Source organism: Azolla caroliniana, unplaced genomic scaffold (assembly GCF_043228905.1).
Source record: "Azolla caroliniana isolate FFs.n. ecotype wild unplaced genomic scaffold, voAzoCaro1.0.p SCAF_11, whole genome shotgun sequence".
NCBI lineage: Eukaryota > Viridiplantae > Streptophyta > Polypodiopsida > Salviniales > Salviniaceae > Azolla > Azolla caroliniana.
Genome location: NW_028230446.1, coordinates 6,365,130 through 6,381,920, shown reverse-complemented (window position 1 = coordinate 6,381,920; position 16,791 = coordinate 6,365,130). Strand labels below are relative to the sequence as shown.

The window sequence follows — 16,791 nt, the reverse complement described above, 5'->3', positions numbered from 1 at the left end:
ATAAAACAATCCGCAGAGGAAAATCAGGGAAAGTTCTTGAATTCCCTGTTACCTAATCATTCCTGTAGCACACAAGGATAGATCAATCTATTCTACTTACAATGAATCATATCATGTATGCTTTATTGTCATGGTATTTCCTTCAAGATATAGTCCCAATTGTCTGTTGACTGTTATTCTGTTCAACTAACTGGTTTCTGTCTCTGTTTTAACTGATTTCTTTCTTGTTCACAGCGTTAGGATCGGACTTCCGTGATTCTGTGATGGCTACGCTTAATGCTGCATCCGCTCTCGCGTCTTTGAGACATGATGTTAATTCAGGCATTAACAACCCTAGAACAACTGATTATATCAAACGATCATTTTTCGTTCCGAAATTTCCCAGGAGAAATGCTGTGCAGTTGTTTAGTAGCTCTGATGCAGGTGAAAGTAAGATAAAGGCAGAATTAGGAACGGAAGTGCCACTGGAGAAGATTTCACGCAACCATACCACAACCAAAGATCCTTCTGCTCCCGAATTTCTACCAATTCCATCGTTTGAGGAATGCTTTCCTAATAGCACGAAAGAATATCGGTAACTTCTCAACCATAAATGTTAATTTATGTATGATCATGCATTATGCATAACCTTTACCAAACCATGATTTTCATGTTAACATATCTGTCCATTACGAACTATATACAAAAGAGTATTTGTACATAATCCTTATCACCTTCTTTTTTTTGTCCTTTACATAGTGAAGCTATCCATGAACCTACTGGAACTGTCCTCCAAGTCCCATTTAGAAGAGTCCATTTGTCCGGTGGTGAACCCCCATTTGATGCTTATGATACAAGTGGACCACAGAATGTGAGCCCTCACACAGGTTCGAAGAGAAGTAACTTGGATTCGATAAAAGATTGTTAATAGTTTCTCGAGTCTGTTTATTTATAATGTTTTGATGGATATTCAAGCCATCTGAAGTATCATGTTTTTATGTAATGTGTTTTCTGTGTTATATAGGGCTTCCTAAATTTCGTAAGGAGTGGATTGAGCGTAGGGAGGCTAGGGGTGATGAGAGATTCACACAGATGTATTATGCAAAGCAAGGCATTGTCACTGAAGAGATGCTGTATTGTGCTGTGCGTGAAAATATGGATCCCGAGTTTGTGCGGTCAGAGGTAGCACGCGGAAGAGCCATTATTCCATCCAATAAGAAACATCTCGAATTGGAGCCAATGATCGTTGGTCGGAAATTTTTGGTCAAAGTGAATGCCAATATCGGTAACTCTGTGGTTTCCAGTTCGATCGAAGAGGAAGTTCAGAAGCTCCAGTGGGCTACAATGTGGGGTGCGGACACAGCGATGGATTTATCGACTGGGCGTCACATCCACGAGACAAGGGAGTGGATACTGCGCAATTCTCCAGTTCCGGTTGGCACTGTTCCCATCTACCAAGCTCTTGAGAAAGTCGATGGGATCGCTGAAAATCTCACATGGGAAGTCTTCAGAGAAACACTCATCGAACAAGCGGAGCAGGGGGTGGACTACTTCACTATCCATGCTGGTGTCTTGCTGCGTTACATTCCTCTAACTGCCAAACGGATGACTGGGATTGTGTCTCGCGGTGGTTCCATTCATGCGAAATGGTGTCTTACATATCACAAAGAGAACTTTGCATACGAACATTGGGATGATATTCTCGACATTTGCAATAAGTATGATATCTCGCTCTCCATTGGTGATGGGTTAAGGCCAGGATCAATATATGATGCCAATGATCAGGCACAATTTTCAGAGCTCGCAACTCAAGGAGAGTTAACTCGGCGGGCATGGGAGAAAGATGTGCAAGTAATGAATGAAGGACCTGGCCACATCCCTTTGCATAAAATTCCAGAGAATATGGAGAAACAATTGGATTGGTGCAGTGAAGCTCCATTCTATACCCTTGGACCGTTGACAACGGATATTGCGCCTGGTTATGATCACATAACATCTGCAATCGGTGCGGCCAATATCGGAGCTCTTGGTACTGCATTGCTTTGCTATGTTACTCCCAAGGAGCACCTCGGGTTGCCTAATAGAGATGATGTAAAGGCTGGAGTCATTGCATATAAGATAGCTGCGCATGCTGCGGACCTAGCTAAGGAACACCCACTTGCGAGAAAATGGGATGATGCCTTAAGCAAGGCTCGGTTTGAATTCCGTTGGCGCGATCAATTCGCTCTTTCCTTAGATCCAGTGACTGCTTGTGCATTCCATGATGAGACCTTACCTGCCGAAGGTGCGAAAGTAGCTCATTTCTGCTCCATGTGTGGACCCAAGTTTTGTTCTATGAAGATAACCGAAGATGTTCGCAAGTATGCTGCCGAACATGGCTACGGAGATGCAGATGAAGCGATCAAGCAGGGTATGGATGAGATGAGCGCAGAATTTCTCTCTGCAAGGAAGACCATTAGTGGTGAACAATGGGGTGAAGTGGGAGGTGAAATATACTTGCCGGAGAGCTACATCAAGAGCAGAGCATCAACTCCAGCAGGGCTCAATTAAAATGTAGATTACCTGGTGCATACTTCTTTCACAGAACCTTTTTCTCTCTGAACAAATTGATTTCTGTTTTAAGGAATTCTAAATCTTCTCTAAACAATCTGATTTCTCTTTTATAGGGTGTTAAAAAGGCGTCTGCATCCATAACATCAAGCAAAAATGCAGACATCCCCTGTTCTTGCCCGATGGTCATGACAAGTGTTTGATGTCATTAACAATCTCTGGAGGCTAGCTACTTACTTCATGAATTAAGATTAGATATAACTATCTTTTTTTTCCCCCTTCGTTTTGTGTGAACAATCCGTATATATCTATTTTCATTTTCGAAGAGTTTGCCAAAATAGATGAAAGAAAACCCGTTTCTGATTATCGGGCACCAGGGGTGCTTGTTCTATCTGCAGTTATACTGTAGAAAGAGCAATGCTGAGAGAGTCCCTTTGCACCTGAACAGGATAATTCCTGCGTAGGGAGTGTGCCATGCTTTTAATTGTCTGTCCAGGTTGGTTTGATCCTTGCTCTCGAGAGGTTAAATACATTTGGAGAACTTCCCTTTCTTTGGTAAGATCTAACACCATGGTCTTGACACCACTATATAATAAACATATATTTATACATACATATACATAATGCTTTTTCCTTGTTTCACACTTCACTTATGTATCGTTTGCTGGTTTGATCTGATCACTCGCACAACCATCTTTTCTCTATTGTTTTGTAGTTTTGTTTCTTTGCTTGCAGTCTCTATATGCATCAAGAGATTCAAATTGATGATCAGGGCTCTTAAAATAAAAGAATGCATCTATGTATTGTCTATTTTTTTTTCAATGTACGTTGTTGATGGGCAAATTCATAATAAGTGAATATGTAAATTGTTTTGATCCTTTGTAACACTTCACAAAGTTCACATAGGGAATATCGCCTTTGCTCTATCAATAAGCGTCCCTCTTCGAGTGTTCAAAATTTGAAATTTACTCTTCTCTTGTGTGTGCTTTTCCCTAAAGAATATACATGAGATTGAACCCAAGGAAACCAAATCATCGAGTTTGAAAAGATATCTCTCTATCGAAAGAGGAACCACCTAACCATATTGATTTGCTTATACATTGTATAAATTAGGCCGACCTAGTGTGAACTCCAAGAGAGCACATCATCAAATTTGAAATACTCTTGAAAGAAGAACCTCCCAAGTATATTGACTTGTTTATATATATGACTGGACATTCCTATTTGATGTAAACAAGACATACTAGAGGGGAAGGCCATGAAATAACCAACCATAGAACTATACAATCAGTTAGAGCTTGTTTGGTAGTTAATTGACAGAAACATTTCATATCATTTTTCTCAACAAGAAAGGCTTCTATATCTCTAACCAGTGTAAGAATAAATAAACTTCTGAGCACTTTTCCTCAAATTAACCGGGTTGGATGAGCTTGTTGGGTTTAATGATGTTTTTGAGGCAATTCTTGCATATGATGAAATTAAGGAATCTATATACCATCTCATTGTGTCTTTTAAGTTTTGTCCCAATCATCATGATCTTGTCATCGTTTGCATTCTCTCTAATGGTCACAATAGTAAATCCTTTAGATCTCAATGAATTAGGTCAAACCTTGAGTTGTTTGATGCCAAGAAGTGGCATTAGAGCGATGGATCCGTGGGCAAAAGGGTAAAGAGGAAGAACGTTGAAAGACACACAAGAGACACATATGAGAAATAGAACATAAATCAGCCATTGAAGAACAAGAAAATCTCATAGCCTAATCACAAAGACAATCACAATGTTGTTGCATGCATAAGAGTGTCTCATTGCACAATATTGGTTCATGAATCTAGAAAGTGGAGTCTTGAGGTTTTGAAATTTGCTGGCATGAATCTTGCCTTATAGAAGAATCAAATTAAAGATGGTTTTATTGAAACGCGATCATGGAAACTATTGCAGAGAAGAACCTGCTTAACATGACAAATAAAGATTGCGAGGAACTTGAGCTAATGACCAACTGTTTTGACTTCCTCTCATGAACAATGTATCCTTGGTAGAAGTAGTAGATTGCTAAAACTGGAGGGAGATGCAGAAGAAATTGTGTGAAAGAGGAAGAACACTATATCAGATGTTTACTTGATGTGAAGGTTTGTATGAATTTTATGTAAATAGATCCAATTCGATCACGCTATCCACATGGATGCATCATTTAGTAGATGAAGAGCCTAAAGGTGAGTGTGGATGCAAAGATGCAAGTCGCTATCCTCATGTGCAAATTGCCAAGTTTGTGGGACATGCCACACAATATTAAGTATGAGCACACCACAAGATGCATCTCATATATGGAGGTGAATAGGCCACACAAAGAGATCATTTTGAAAGTTGATATTCAGTGCACATTCGGCCCTTAGAAAATTGGATCAAAAGCCAATAATAAGGTGCTAAAGGAGTCAAAGGTCCTCTTTGCGACACTTAGGGAGTCTCTCTTCATAGAGAAAATGTCTCATGTGTGGTGGTTGGATTTGAGCATGTCATGTCATGTACACCACATTGAGAGTTGTTAACTAACAATTTTGCTCATAAGACCATCTTGTTGGGAAGTCAAACCAATGTGCGTTATTGGATATGTGAAAGTTTCCCAATGGGGAGTAGTTCTAGTGGGACAAAGTGTGCCACGTGCTTGAATTGACGAAAAGTTTGTAAAGTTTGTAGTCGGTCACTTGTCTAGAATATTGAATATTGGATGGTATTCATTGAACAAACTTTCAAAATCCTAAATAGGATCTTTTTATTGCATGTTGGTGTTGTACCCATTGCACATATCTTAGTGAGCATTTGCCAATGGTGATGGATTTGTTAATAGAGATTATGGTGTGACATGGTCATTTAGGCTACATCTTGAAGATTGAAATGAAGATACTAGGGGTGCCCTCCAACTTTATCTTACATGAACTCAGAATTTAGAGACCATTGCATGATTAGAAAGAAAGTGAAAGGCGTTCACAAGGTACATGTGTAGGTCATACTAATGCAACTTGGAATTTCTACAGTCTAATGTGTGTAGGATGATGCCCATGACATGACAATTTTTGTTTCTTAAACTTTGTAATTGACACAAAGAGGAATTTTCGATGTACCCATTGACGATGAAGTTCCTCAAAGTTCAAGGTATGGTTGGCTTCCATAGAGGTTAAGAAGGATGTGAAAATGAAGGCTCTTTGTTGGAGGGGACAAAGCTATGGGCGACTCCTCTAAAAAAGGTTGTAGAACAGAAAGGAAGGAAGAGAGACGCACAATATGAAAACTGATAAAGTTCTTTACTTAGAATTCATTAGCGTTGTTTTAGGCTTTCAACATATAGTTGTTATACATGTTGTGATGACATCACAAGACTAGAATGACACATTCATTATAAGGTTTAAGGGCAACAAATTCATGACTAACTTACAAGTTACAACAAAGTATAGAACCCTTCCAGGAATCTAAATACTACCACAATTATGAGATCGACCCCACCGTACGTACCAATTTAAATGTTGAATATGATGATACGTGTGGGACTGAGTCAGGACCAATCGAGACTCGATCGAGACAAGTCAGGACAACTCTCAAACTATGTAGAAGGACAAGAGAGAACTTCGATATTTACAAGTGGTGAGAGTAGAACTCAAAGGTCGGGAATAAATGAAAATGAGGAGAAGCTCCTCCAACACCAAGTGATTTGAAATAGGTAATATGTCAAATTCTCCTTTTCACATCTTGGTGAGATGTTAAAAAATGCTTTATTTTAACAAAGTTTCAAAAATGTATGACTCATCTGTACATTATCATAGTGTCTTAAAACATAGTGGATTTTTGAACTTTGAACAACATAATATTATGACAAGAAAATCAATATTCTTATATTCTATCTATTATGTTTTTATATCCAAATCTTAGATAAGTTATGAAACTCAATGCAACTTTAATTTTATTAATCCGTATTGTGCATAATATAAAAATCATACCTCACTGAATAAATGTTACAATGTTAATTTTGTGTGTATATTTATATATAATACATCTATAAGGGATTTGTGGAGGTTGCAGTTATGAGTTACTATTATGTCGAGAGAAATATTCCAATAACACATGACACATGACACGTGACACCTTCAATGTGAATTGAAATTGAACTACAATAACTTGAGAAAATTTCCAATAACACATGACACATGACACCTTCAATGTGAATTGAAACTGAACTATAATAACTTTCTAATCATACGAACAAATGATAAAGTTTAATTTCATGTGAATACCCCAAACTAGAATGGACTATAGACAACATGTATACATGTAAATTATACTAAACTCAAATTTTACATTTAAGATATAAATAATGTCAAAGATTAACAATTAATATTGTTCAAACTATACATTTACCCACATGCATTCAATCTATACGTAAGTGTATGGGGGCTCGTCAGGATTAGCTGATTGTTCTAGATTGTCCTCATTGGCATCTTGGATACCCTCAGCTGAATTGTGGATATGTTCAGACTCTAATATATCTTCCAAGTCCACAAGGTTCCTTGCTAGGGTCCATTGGTTCTCTTGAAATCTAATGGAACATTTTTGTTTCATTGATATTCTTTGCACCAACTTCTTGGTCTTGATCGGGACAATCCCAAATACCTTGGATCCCCATTTTGATGACGTTCACTAGTTCAGGGTCTTCCAATGCAACACATTTATGGAACATCTTTAATGCACATGCTATAGTAGTACTTACTAGTAGAATGGAATTGCACATTTAAAAAAAAAACTGAACATAGTCTATAAGTTAATCTAAAATAATGCGATTAAACTTATATTATATACCTGTGTTGAAGAACAAATTTAAAACCCAATCATCTAAGTTTGAGAAGAGCTCAATTAGCCGATTGATTAATCTTTGTGGTTTTTGATAGGGGTTCACAAGACTCTTATCGCCAGATACATGGCATAGTTTCTTCGTCACAGCTGGGTACATGATATAATTGACAACATTTTTTTTCATTCACGTGTGCCCGAGCCTTCTTCTACGTAATTACATTGTAGTAACCGACACAAAGATGTTCAACCGCACTAACCATCCAATCGCCTGGGCTATGTGTGATATTTGTTTTAATCCTATTGACATCATACAATAGTGTTAAAAATGGATTTTGCAACATATTAAAACAATATTTTTAATAGTATATTGTAAAAAACAACAACTTGTAGCTTACCAATGCATATCTTCTATTGCGTAGTGACTTCAAAGCAATAGTGATTTATAATGATTGAGAATGATTGACCCATGCTATGAAATATTACAATCCTCTATAACGGTGCAAGGGTAAACTCTGCAAAATCTTTTACCATCTTTTCTATCTAGGGCTACTTGTAAGGCACATCATCGTACATGGATCCCTTGATTCAGAATCCATACGGTATGTTGGCAATAAGCAATTTATAGTGCCTCTTTGGTAATATGTCAAGCATATTAGCCACTTCCCCATTAAATACACTATAATACAATTGTTTGAAAGGATCGACTCTATGCAGAAAACCTTTTACGGTATCCGAGTCTTCTGGCACTTCCAACTCCTTTCCTTTTGTAATTCTCTTTTCGTACTTGGCACGTTCCAATTGTGTAATAAACACACTTGGAATGCCTTCATTTTTGTCATCAACTTTCTTTGATTGAGGTAGTTTCTACAATTATTGATTTTGTAAGAAAATACCATGATAAGTAAATCAAATAAAAGTGTAAACACACATACCCATTATCTAAATACTATGAAGAACTTGTTGGGAATTCAGTCCCTCCGGATGGGATCCGAAGGAGCCGAATCGGACGAGCCGAATGAAGGAACCGGACTGGACCGGAAGGTATCCGGTGTGAACCGGATCCAGGAATATATCTGCAAATATGTTTCTGGTGTGCGTGTAAAGCTATATTTGTAAATAGTCTTAAAGTCATATAAGTATAAATATGACTTAGGGCAATCACGTTGGAGTTGTGTGTGGTTGTTGTTGTTGTTAGTTGTATCATAGTCGTACGAAGAGAGAGAGAGAAGAGAAGCCACCGGTTGGCGAAGATACATAGCTCGAGGTCGTTGCCTCTGAGTCTCCTATTGTACCTCCTTTCTTATATAGTGATAGTTGGAGTCTGTGGGCTCCCGTGGTTTTTTCCCTATTAGGGTTTTCCACGTAAACATCCAGTGACGTCTCTTCTTTGTAAGTGTACGAACCTCCATTTCTGTTTTTGTTCTCTCACAAAGTGTTTGAGTCTCGGTTGTGGCCGAGCGATATTCCGCACAAACTAGTATCAGAGCTAACAAGAAAATGGAAGAGTCATTCGGAAGCATGTTCAAGCTCACCGGATCCAACTACCCAGTGTGGACGTCGAAGATGAGGGATATGCTCGTGGTCAAAGATCTCTGGCTGTCGATACAGTTCGGGGACAAGAAACTAGACAAAATCGATGCCACGACATGGGAGGTGATGCACATGAAGACGAAGACATATGTACATACGATGCTTCATCGACATGAGCCTGTACAACAACTTCAATGAAGAAAGTAAGGCTCATATGCTATGAGAGAAAATCGACACCATGTTGGAGAGCAAAAACGTCGTAAATTAGGTTTACGTATTCTGGAAGTTAGTGAGACTCCGGTACCAGGACGGATCCGACATGGCGGAGCACATGAATGCATTCCAGGGGCTCATAAATCAAACAACTTCACTTGAAGTACCTATGGCCGATGAGGTACTTGCATTGCTCCTGCTCGGTTCCCTCCCGGATAGTTGGGAGACGCTAGTTGTCACTTCGGGCAACACTGGGCCGGAAGGAAAGAAGTTGTCCCTAACAAGGGTAAAATCAAGCTTGCTAGATGAATACGCTTGCTAGAAGGATTGGGAATTTGGAACCGACCCGAAGGCTTTGGTTACGGAAGATGACCAAAATCGGGGAAGATACCGAAATCGGAGTAACTCTCTCACAAAGTGTTTGAGTCTTGGTTGTGGCCGAGCGATATTTCGCATAGAACTCATGTAAAGAGTTACGTATGTGGAAGCTAACAATAGACACAACTAGACACCAGAAGATAGTTAGGAAAAACATAGAGATGGAAAATACATAGAGAAGGAGAGAAAGGGAGAGACAATGAGAGCAAACAACAAAACTATATTAAAAAATAAGAACACTTTGTATATAATAATGTGCTCACTAAGCATCTTTTATACAAGTCTTCAAAAAGACTAAAAGAAGTATTGACAAGTACTTCAATGCTCATGAATGAGCCAGTGACACTAATTGCTATAGTATTCCTATTTACTAAAATAGGAATATAGGCCTTGAAAGGCCTGTTGGCTCCTAACCGATCTGGTTGTTGGCTTCTTCAACTGATCTTCCTCAGTTGACTGTTAACTCTTAGGGCCGGACAATGGCCTAACACAGGGTGTCTACGGAAGACACTTCACCAAAGGGGTGTTACGGCAAGGGAATTAGGATCAACAATTAATCCGACTTAATTAGGTTACTTAGCAAGATTGTCCTTAATAATCACACGCGTAAGATCTAACAATGAATGCAGAACGGCAATTAACACAAAGAGATAAAAACACTAATCTTTATTAATTATCCGTTGTTCATTACATTGTATCCGGGCCTTTAAATAGGTTTCCGGTCTGTAGTACAAAACGGTGCCATCCGCACCTGTTCGGGATCGGTCCGGATCCGGAACGACATACCGATCCCCGTCCGTCCGTCCACACTAATAGATTACTTACAACCATTCCTAATAATTAATTAACTCCTCCGTTTCACACTCTGGACTCCTTTGCCGGCCGGTAACACATGGCACGCCCGTGGGATAGTACCTTGTACGTCGAATCCACCATCCGACCCTTGCTATTCTTCGTCCAAAATATCCATAATGCTTTGTTCGAGAGTCTCCAATGGTTCATCTGGAATTGGTTGTTGTTGTTGCTGCTCCGTTGATGGTTGCTGTGACTGGTCCTTTGGTGGCTGTTGCGGCTGCTCCTCCGTTTGTTGCTCTGACACCGGCGTTCCCGTCGTAGTGGTCTCCGGTTGACTGGTTCCGTCCTGGCCCTCGGCCGGCGACGGTTCCTCATCACTAAGGTTAACCGTTGCCGCTTCCCGTGCTTTTTCTTCCTGAACTCGGGACCGCTCGTAGCTTTCAAACTGGATTTGAGCGTCCAGCCTATCATCGTCTAGCTGAGCTACGAGTTGCCGGACCTGCGCCAGCTGTTCATCCGCCAGGACTTGGAAGTCTTCGGCCAGCTCATCCCGTATGGTGGTGAAGTCCTCAGAAGTCAACGTGTAACAATCATCTCCTTCCTTCCGCCGGTTTGCCACGTCTGCCCGTAGCAATTGGAGTTCCGCCGCATTTTGTGCCCACTTTGTCCACCATCTTACGGAGCTTTCGTCAATCAAGCGTTTTGTCTGATTCAACCATGCTCGGAGGATGCATTGAATCCGGCCCGTTCCCAATTGCGATTTGATCTCCGCCGCTTGTCGTTCCTCCTTCAATTGCTTGATGATTTTGACGTTGTCTTCCGCCTGCTCCTTGTAATGCGTCAATTGCCTTTGATATGTGCTTTGTAATTTTTGCAATACTGTTGACGCTCTCTCCTTTTCTTCTTGCTGTTGCCTCTGGAGCTCCATCCGGACCTTCTCCGCCTCGTCCAACCGTCTTGTATTTTCCGCTCGTTCGTCGGCAAGTGCCGTCACCGCCTGATCAACTTCCTGCTGGAGCTCGGCTACCCGTTCCTTATGCTCTGTTTCCAGCCGTTTGTAGTCCCGGTGCAGGTGCTCAAAATCATCTGTCTTTTGCTTGAGCCGTGCGTTGATCTGTCGACAAGCCCGGTCCTCGCGGTCCTTCTGCTGGCGGAGCTCCTCCTTTAGTCGTTCAATTTCCGTTTCCGCCGTCTTCCGCAGCTTGTCCTTTTCCTGTAGCACTTTGTCTTTTTCCTCGCTTAGCCGGTCGTATGCTTGATGGCCTTTCCGGAGGCTCTCCTCTGCCCGACGGAGGTTCTCAGCAGTCTTCTTTAATTCTGCTTCGGCCGCTGTCTTCAATTCCCGTTCCCGGATCCTTAGCGCTTCTTGTGCGGCAAGTTCATCTCTCAATTCCGCAAGCTCCTGGGCTTGCGCCGCATCTCTCTCTGGAACGGTTTCCGTTGCCGGGGTCTTATTAGTATGTACAGGTTGGTCGGGTTCTTTATTCTGTACACTTACCGGAGTCACCGGTGATTGGATCTGTGTTGCCGTTAAGGCCATTTTGGCCATTTCTGCTGTGACCTGATCCAAGTCTTTTTCAAGGCACTGGATTCTGGACCGGGCCGTCTCTAGTTGTTCGGTTGTGACGAGCAACCGTTCGCTGTGCGCTCTTTCTTCCGCCTCAATATACCCCACTGCTCCGGCAATCCGTTCGCCTATCCACCGGAGCCACAGGCTACCGGTGCATTGTTGTTGCGCTTGCACGGAGGTTTGACGGATGGGCTCGCTTGTAGATGGGTGGTCCCGCCTGATTGCGCCGAGTTGCAATTCCGTTTCTGCCCGTGGACCACCCTGCTGTCCTGGTTCCCCTTGCGCTTCTTCTTGGTTGGCCGAGAGAGTCTGTATTGACCTTTCCGGCTTTGGCGGAATGGGACTTGCCGGTGCTGGTGGTGGTGCAGGGGCTTCTGATTCCGGTGCCATGCGCACCGATTCCGGTTCCTCCCTTGGAGTGGGAGTCTCAGTATGGGGAGCCGGTGTTCCCTCCTTCTGAGGGTCCGAACGTTTCCCGGCTGCCTCAACAGTCCTTGTCGACGACCGTCGCTGGAGGTGCTCCGTAGGCTCCTCCTCTATTTCCTCTTCCTGAGTCTCAACATTGAGTTTTGCCGCCAAGGGGTCCGCTTCTCTATTCACCGGTCGGCGGAGTGTAACCTTTACGGGCCGTACCGGTGGTTCCTCCTGCGCATCCGTTGGCTACTTCCGGCTGGCGCTCTCCTTTCCTGCCTGTTCTGCGTCCGCCGCCTTCCCCTTAGTGGCCTTAGAGGCCAACAACTGTTGTCTTTTGGAAGCAGTCTTTGGGGTGCCGTCCGCCACTCTTCCCCGCTTCTTGGGCTGGACGGGCTGGACGGGTGGCACAAGCAAGGTGAGCCACTGCGTTACTGCGTGCCATATCCTCTGTCCTTCTCGGCCTTCTTTGCCGTCTTTTCATTTGACGATGTCGATCGCCGCACACAAACCGTCTGCGATCAATACTGACCAATCCACCTTGATCCCTTCATAGGTGGCGATGATCATCCATGCCCGGTTCTGCGGCATGACAGGGGGTCTAGGGTACACATGGCCGTATTCGTGGAGTACACGAGCAATCTCGCGGAACAACATATCTCCGCTACCCTGTGTCCGGTAGCCCTTGCTGGCTAGGGAGTAGTCACCAAAATACTTCATGAGTTGTTCTGAGGTCGGATTGTCAATCGTGAGTATGCCTCCCTCCGGAAGGCCTGTTAACGCACGGATTGCCTCCACCGTTATGACCTCTGTGTCGATTTCTTTGATCACCTTGTCGGCTTCTTTGTGTGGCGGTACCTCCATAATCGTCAAGAAGCCCTCGAGCCCGTGTTGCTTTAGGCATTTCTTGGCGGCTTCCGACAGCGTTTGCGGGTCCATGTCTGTGTCGAGGTCAGATTGTGGTGGCGAGGTTGGATGGTGATGAGAGTGAGATTGAGAGAGAGAGAGTTCAGAATGCGGGGGTTCTCTGTGCGTAGGTTCTCGTCTGATGATCTTCCAGCGCCTTGGTGCTTCTGTGCTCCTGGGTTTGCGAAATTAGAGGGTCTCCACGCGCAATGGTTTTTCTCTGTGCATTCTGGCGCCTTTTTCGAGTGTGTGCACGTCGTGTACTAAAATAGCATTATGTCCTGTGGTGGCGCTTAAATGCCCATTACGTACCTTTTCGCTCCTCGCTCTTTCGTCCATTCATACCTCGCTTTTGCATGATTACTTCGCTTTTTTTTTGTTTTTTTTTTTGATAAATTTTAATGTGGTGTGAGGTTACTTGTCCGTTGGTCCCATCGGACCCTTACCGGCCTCATTCTCCCCAGTTACCGACTCGCCATCTCTGCCGTCTTGGTGGTTGCCGTTTCCCTCATAGGTTGCCGTTTCCGCACCGGTGTCGGTCCTTTGCTCAAATGGGTTTTGGGGCATCGGTCCTCTATATGGCTTCAATCGGAATCCGTTGACCCATTTGCCTAGCACTTCGCCGGCAAGCGTCCCCAACTGGTAGGACCCATTATACTCATGTGTCAGCCAATACGGGCCGGTCCATCTAAACCGTAGTTTACCCGACATCTTGCCCATCCGGGTCTGAAATACTAACATCGGCTTGCCGATTGCGAACATTTTTTCATTTCCTTTCCTGTGCCGGTTGACAAATGCTTTCCGTCACCGTTGTTCCAATTCTAAGTGTAGGATGCTTGCCAGTCGTTGTTCCTCGAGTTCACATAGCGTTGTTAACCGTATTGCCTCCGACTCCTTCTCGTTCAACCGTTCATGTAGCTGGATCCGTAAGCTGGGCACTTGGAATTCCACTGGCATTACCACCTCTAGTCCGAACGCTAACCGAAACGGTGTTGTTCGGATGCTCGTTTTATATGCTGTCCGGTATGCCCAAAGCGCGCTATGTAGCTTGGTATCCCAATCCGTTCGGTTTTCGTTGACGATCTTCTGGAGGATATTCTGGAGCATTTTGTTCGTCGATTCAACTAACCCGTTTGCTTGCGGATAGTATGGTGTGCTCCGTTTATGGACAACGACATAGAATGTCGTCAGGCTTTCAACTACTTGGCCGAGAAAGTGCCCCCCATGGTCACTTATTAATTCGATTGGGCATCCGTAACGGCACTAGATGTATTCGTATAGAAATTTTGTTGTTGACGCAGCGGTGTTGTCTCTTAAGGCTTTGGCCTCCACCCATTTCGTGCAATAATTCGTCGCGACGATGACGTACCGATTACCTGTTCTCATTGCCGGTGGTTTGAACGGTCCAACAAAGTCCAACCCCCACTTTTGGAATGGTTCGAGTGGTAGTACAGGCTGGTGTGGCATCCTAGCCTGCTCCGTTGGCTGGCCCATTCGCTGGCATAGGTCACATTCTTTTGCGTACCGTACAACATCTCTTAATGTAGTTAGCCACCATAGGCCACTTTGCCATATTTTCCTGGCCATCGCATCTCCGGCATAGTGACCTCCGGCAACTCCGCAATGGGCTTCCCTCAGTATGAGATCCTTTTCATCGCTGCGCACAGCCCGTCTCCATATGCCGTCCGCACCCTTGTGGTAAAGTGTGTCTCGCAGTAAGCAGAAATGTCGGCTTTGCACCGCCAGGCGTTTCCTTTCGTTCCGGTTCATCTCTTCCGGAGGCAGTCCTATGCTCAGAAACTGGTGCATATTTGTGAGCCACTTGTCTTCCTATGTCACCGTCTCATCTGCTACCGTTTCCGTAGTGACTCGAAACAGCTTCGCATCCGGAAACTCGTCCGCTACTCCGTCGCCCGTCTCTCCGGACTCTAATCGGCTTAAATAATCCGCTACGACATGCTGTATACCGGGTCGGTGGAATATTTCGAACTCGAATTCCAGTAACAGTAAGGTCCACCGGGCCAATTTACCAGTGAGTGACGCCTTGGACACCAGGTAGAGGAGTGTTGAATGATCTACATGGAAGGAAAACTTCCTTCCCAATAAATAATGCCGAAACTTTGTCACACTGTAGATCATCCCTAGAGCTTCCTGTTCCGTTGTAGAGTAGTTCCGTTCCACCTTGGATAGCTTTCGGCTGGCAAAGTACACTGGCCGGTACCACTTTGGCTCCGTAAGCTGCATCAGTACGCTTCCGATTGCGATGTCGGAGGCGTCCACGAACACATGAAATTCTTTACTCCAATCCGGAGGCTGCACTACCGGTGCTTGCGACAATAGTACCTTGAGGGCCCTATACGCCCTATCCTCGGTGTCGGTCTACTGGAATGGTGTTCGATGTACGACGGCATGCAACGGTGTAGCTAGGTCGGCCAAGTATCGGAGCATCCGGCTGTGCCACCGGATCTGGCCTAAGAACCGGCTCAATGCCTTTGCCGTTGCCGGAGCCGGTGCTTCTAATATGGCTTTCACTTTGTCTGGGTCGACTGCAATGCCTTCCTGGCTCACAATATGTCCTAGTAAGGTTCCACTAGACACACCAAATACACACTTCGCTGATTGTACTCGCTGAATCCGTCTAGAAAGCTATAGACCTCATGGCCGGCGATAGCATCCAACACTCCATCTGTGAATGGAAGTGGAAACACATTCGTTACCGTAGCCGCATTGAGTTTCCGGTAGTCCACAGAAACTCGAATTTTTCCGTTCTTCTTCGGTACGACTACGATCGGGCTCAGCCATGTCGCTTTCTTTACCGGACGGATAAAGCCAACTCTTAGCAGTTTGTCGATTTCCTCCTTGACTTTGGCGGCATAATTGGGATTCATTCGGTACCGTCTTTGTGCCATTGGTTTTGCTTCCTTGCTCAAGTTAATCTGATGCTGGTATAACTGAGGGTCGAGCCCTCGCATGTCTTCGTATGACCAGGCGAACACGTCGCGAAATTCCATGAGAAGTGTGATCATCGTCGTTTTGTCTTCGTACTTCATCTCCTTGGCGATGTGCACCGGTTTTGCTTCGTTCGTGGTCCCTAGGTTCACCTCTTCAAGTTGCGACGCTTTTACGCGCTGTGAAACGGCCATTTCCTGTTCCAACGCTTCCTGCGCTTGCCGTAACTCTCGGATTGCGTCTTTATCCGGTTCTGCTTCAGTCTCTTCCGGCTGCGGTAAGTATGGTGCTACTGCTTCGGCAATGTCAATTTCGAAGAGGGTTACGATCTTCGGGTTTTCCTGCAAGTACTGAGCTTCTTCTTCGTCAGCTAACCCTTCTAGCATGTTGACACACTCTGCATACAACGGTGTACATTCCTTGCCAGTGCTCGTCCTTGGCTGTGTTGGTACCCGTACCTTGGCTTTTCCTCGCCGGAAGGTAATTATATTTTTCCTCCAATTCTATTTGATATGTGCCGTTTTCAACCAAGGCCGCCCCAGCAATAGCGGGTATGCGCCTTGTGCCTGTAATTGTAGCACTACTGCCGAGATGTGAAATGTATGACCACCAACGGTGACTTCTAATTTTCGTATTAATCTTGTCGGCCGCATTGAGCTTGTATCGGCCATCC

General features: G+C 43.9%; 1 protein-coding gene across 2 annotated transcripts; it reads left to right on the top strand.

Annotated features, from left to right (window-relative positions):
- Window positions 1-234: 234 nt before the first annotated feature.
- On the top strand, window positions 235-3,144 carry LOC147857658 (phosphomethylpyrimidine synthase, chloroplastic-like). Of its 2 annotated transcripts, none has more exons than XM_087327785.1 (4): window positions 235-574; window positions 739-866; window positions 1,004-2,532; window positions 2,646-3,144. In XM_087327785.1, the coding sequence occupies exons 1-3, from the start codon at window positions 264-266 to the stop codon at window positions 2,527-2,529; spliced, it is 1,965 nt and encodes a 654-aa protein (XP_087183911.1). In that variant the 5' UTR covers window positions 235-263; the 3' UTR covers window positions 2,530-2,532; window positions 2,646-3,144. The 2 variants fall into 2 exon arrangements, with proteins under 2 accessions (XP_087183911.1, XP_087183913.1); XM_087327787.1 differs by having other exon boundaries at window positions 1,004-2,544.
- The last annotated feature ends 13,647 nt before the right edge of the window (window positions 3,145-16,791 follow it).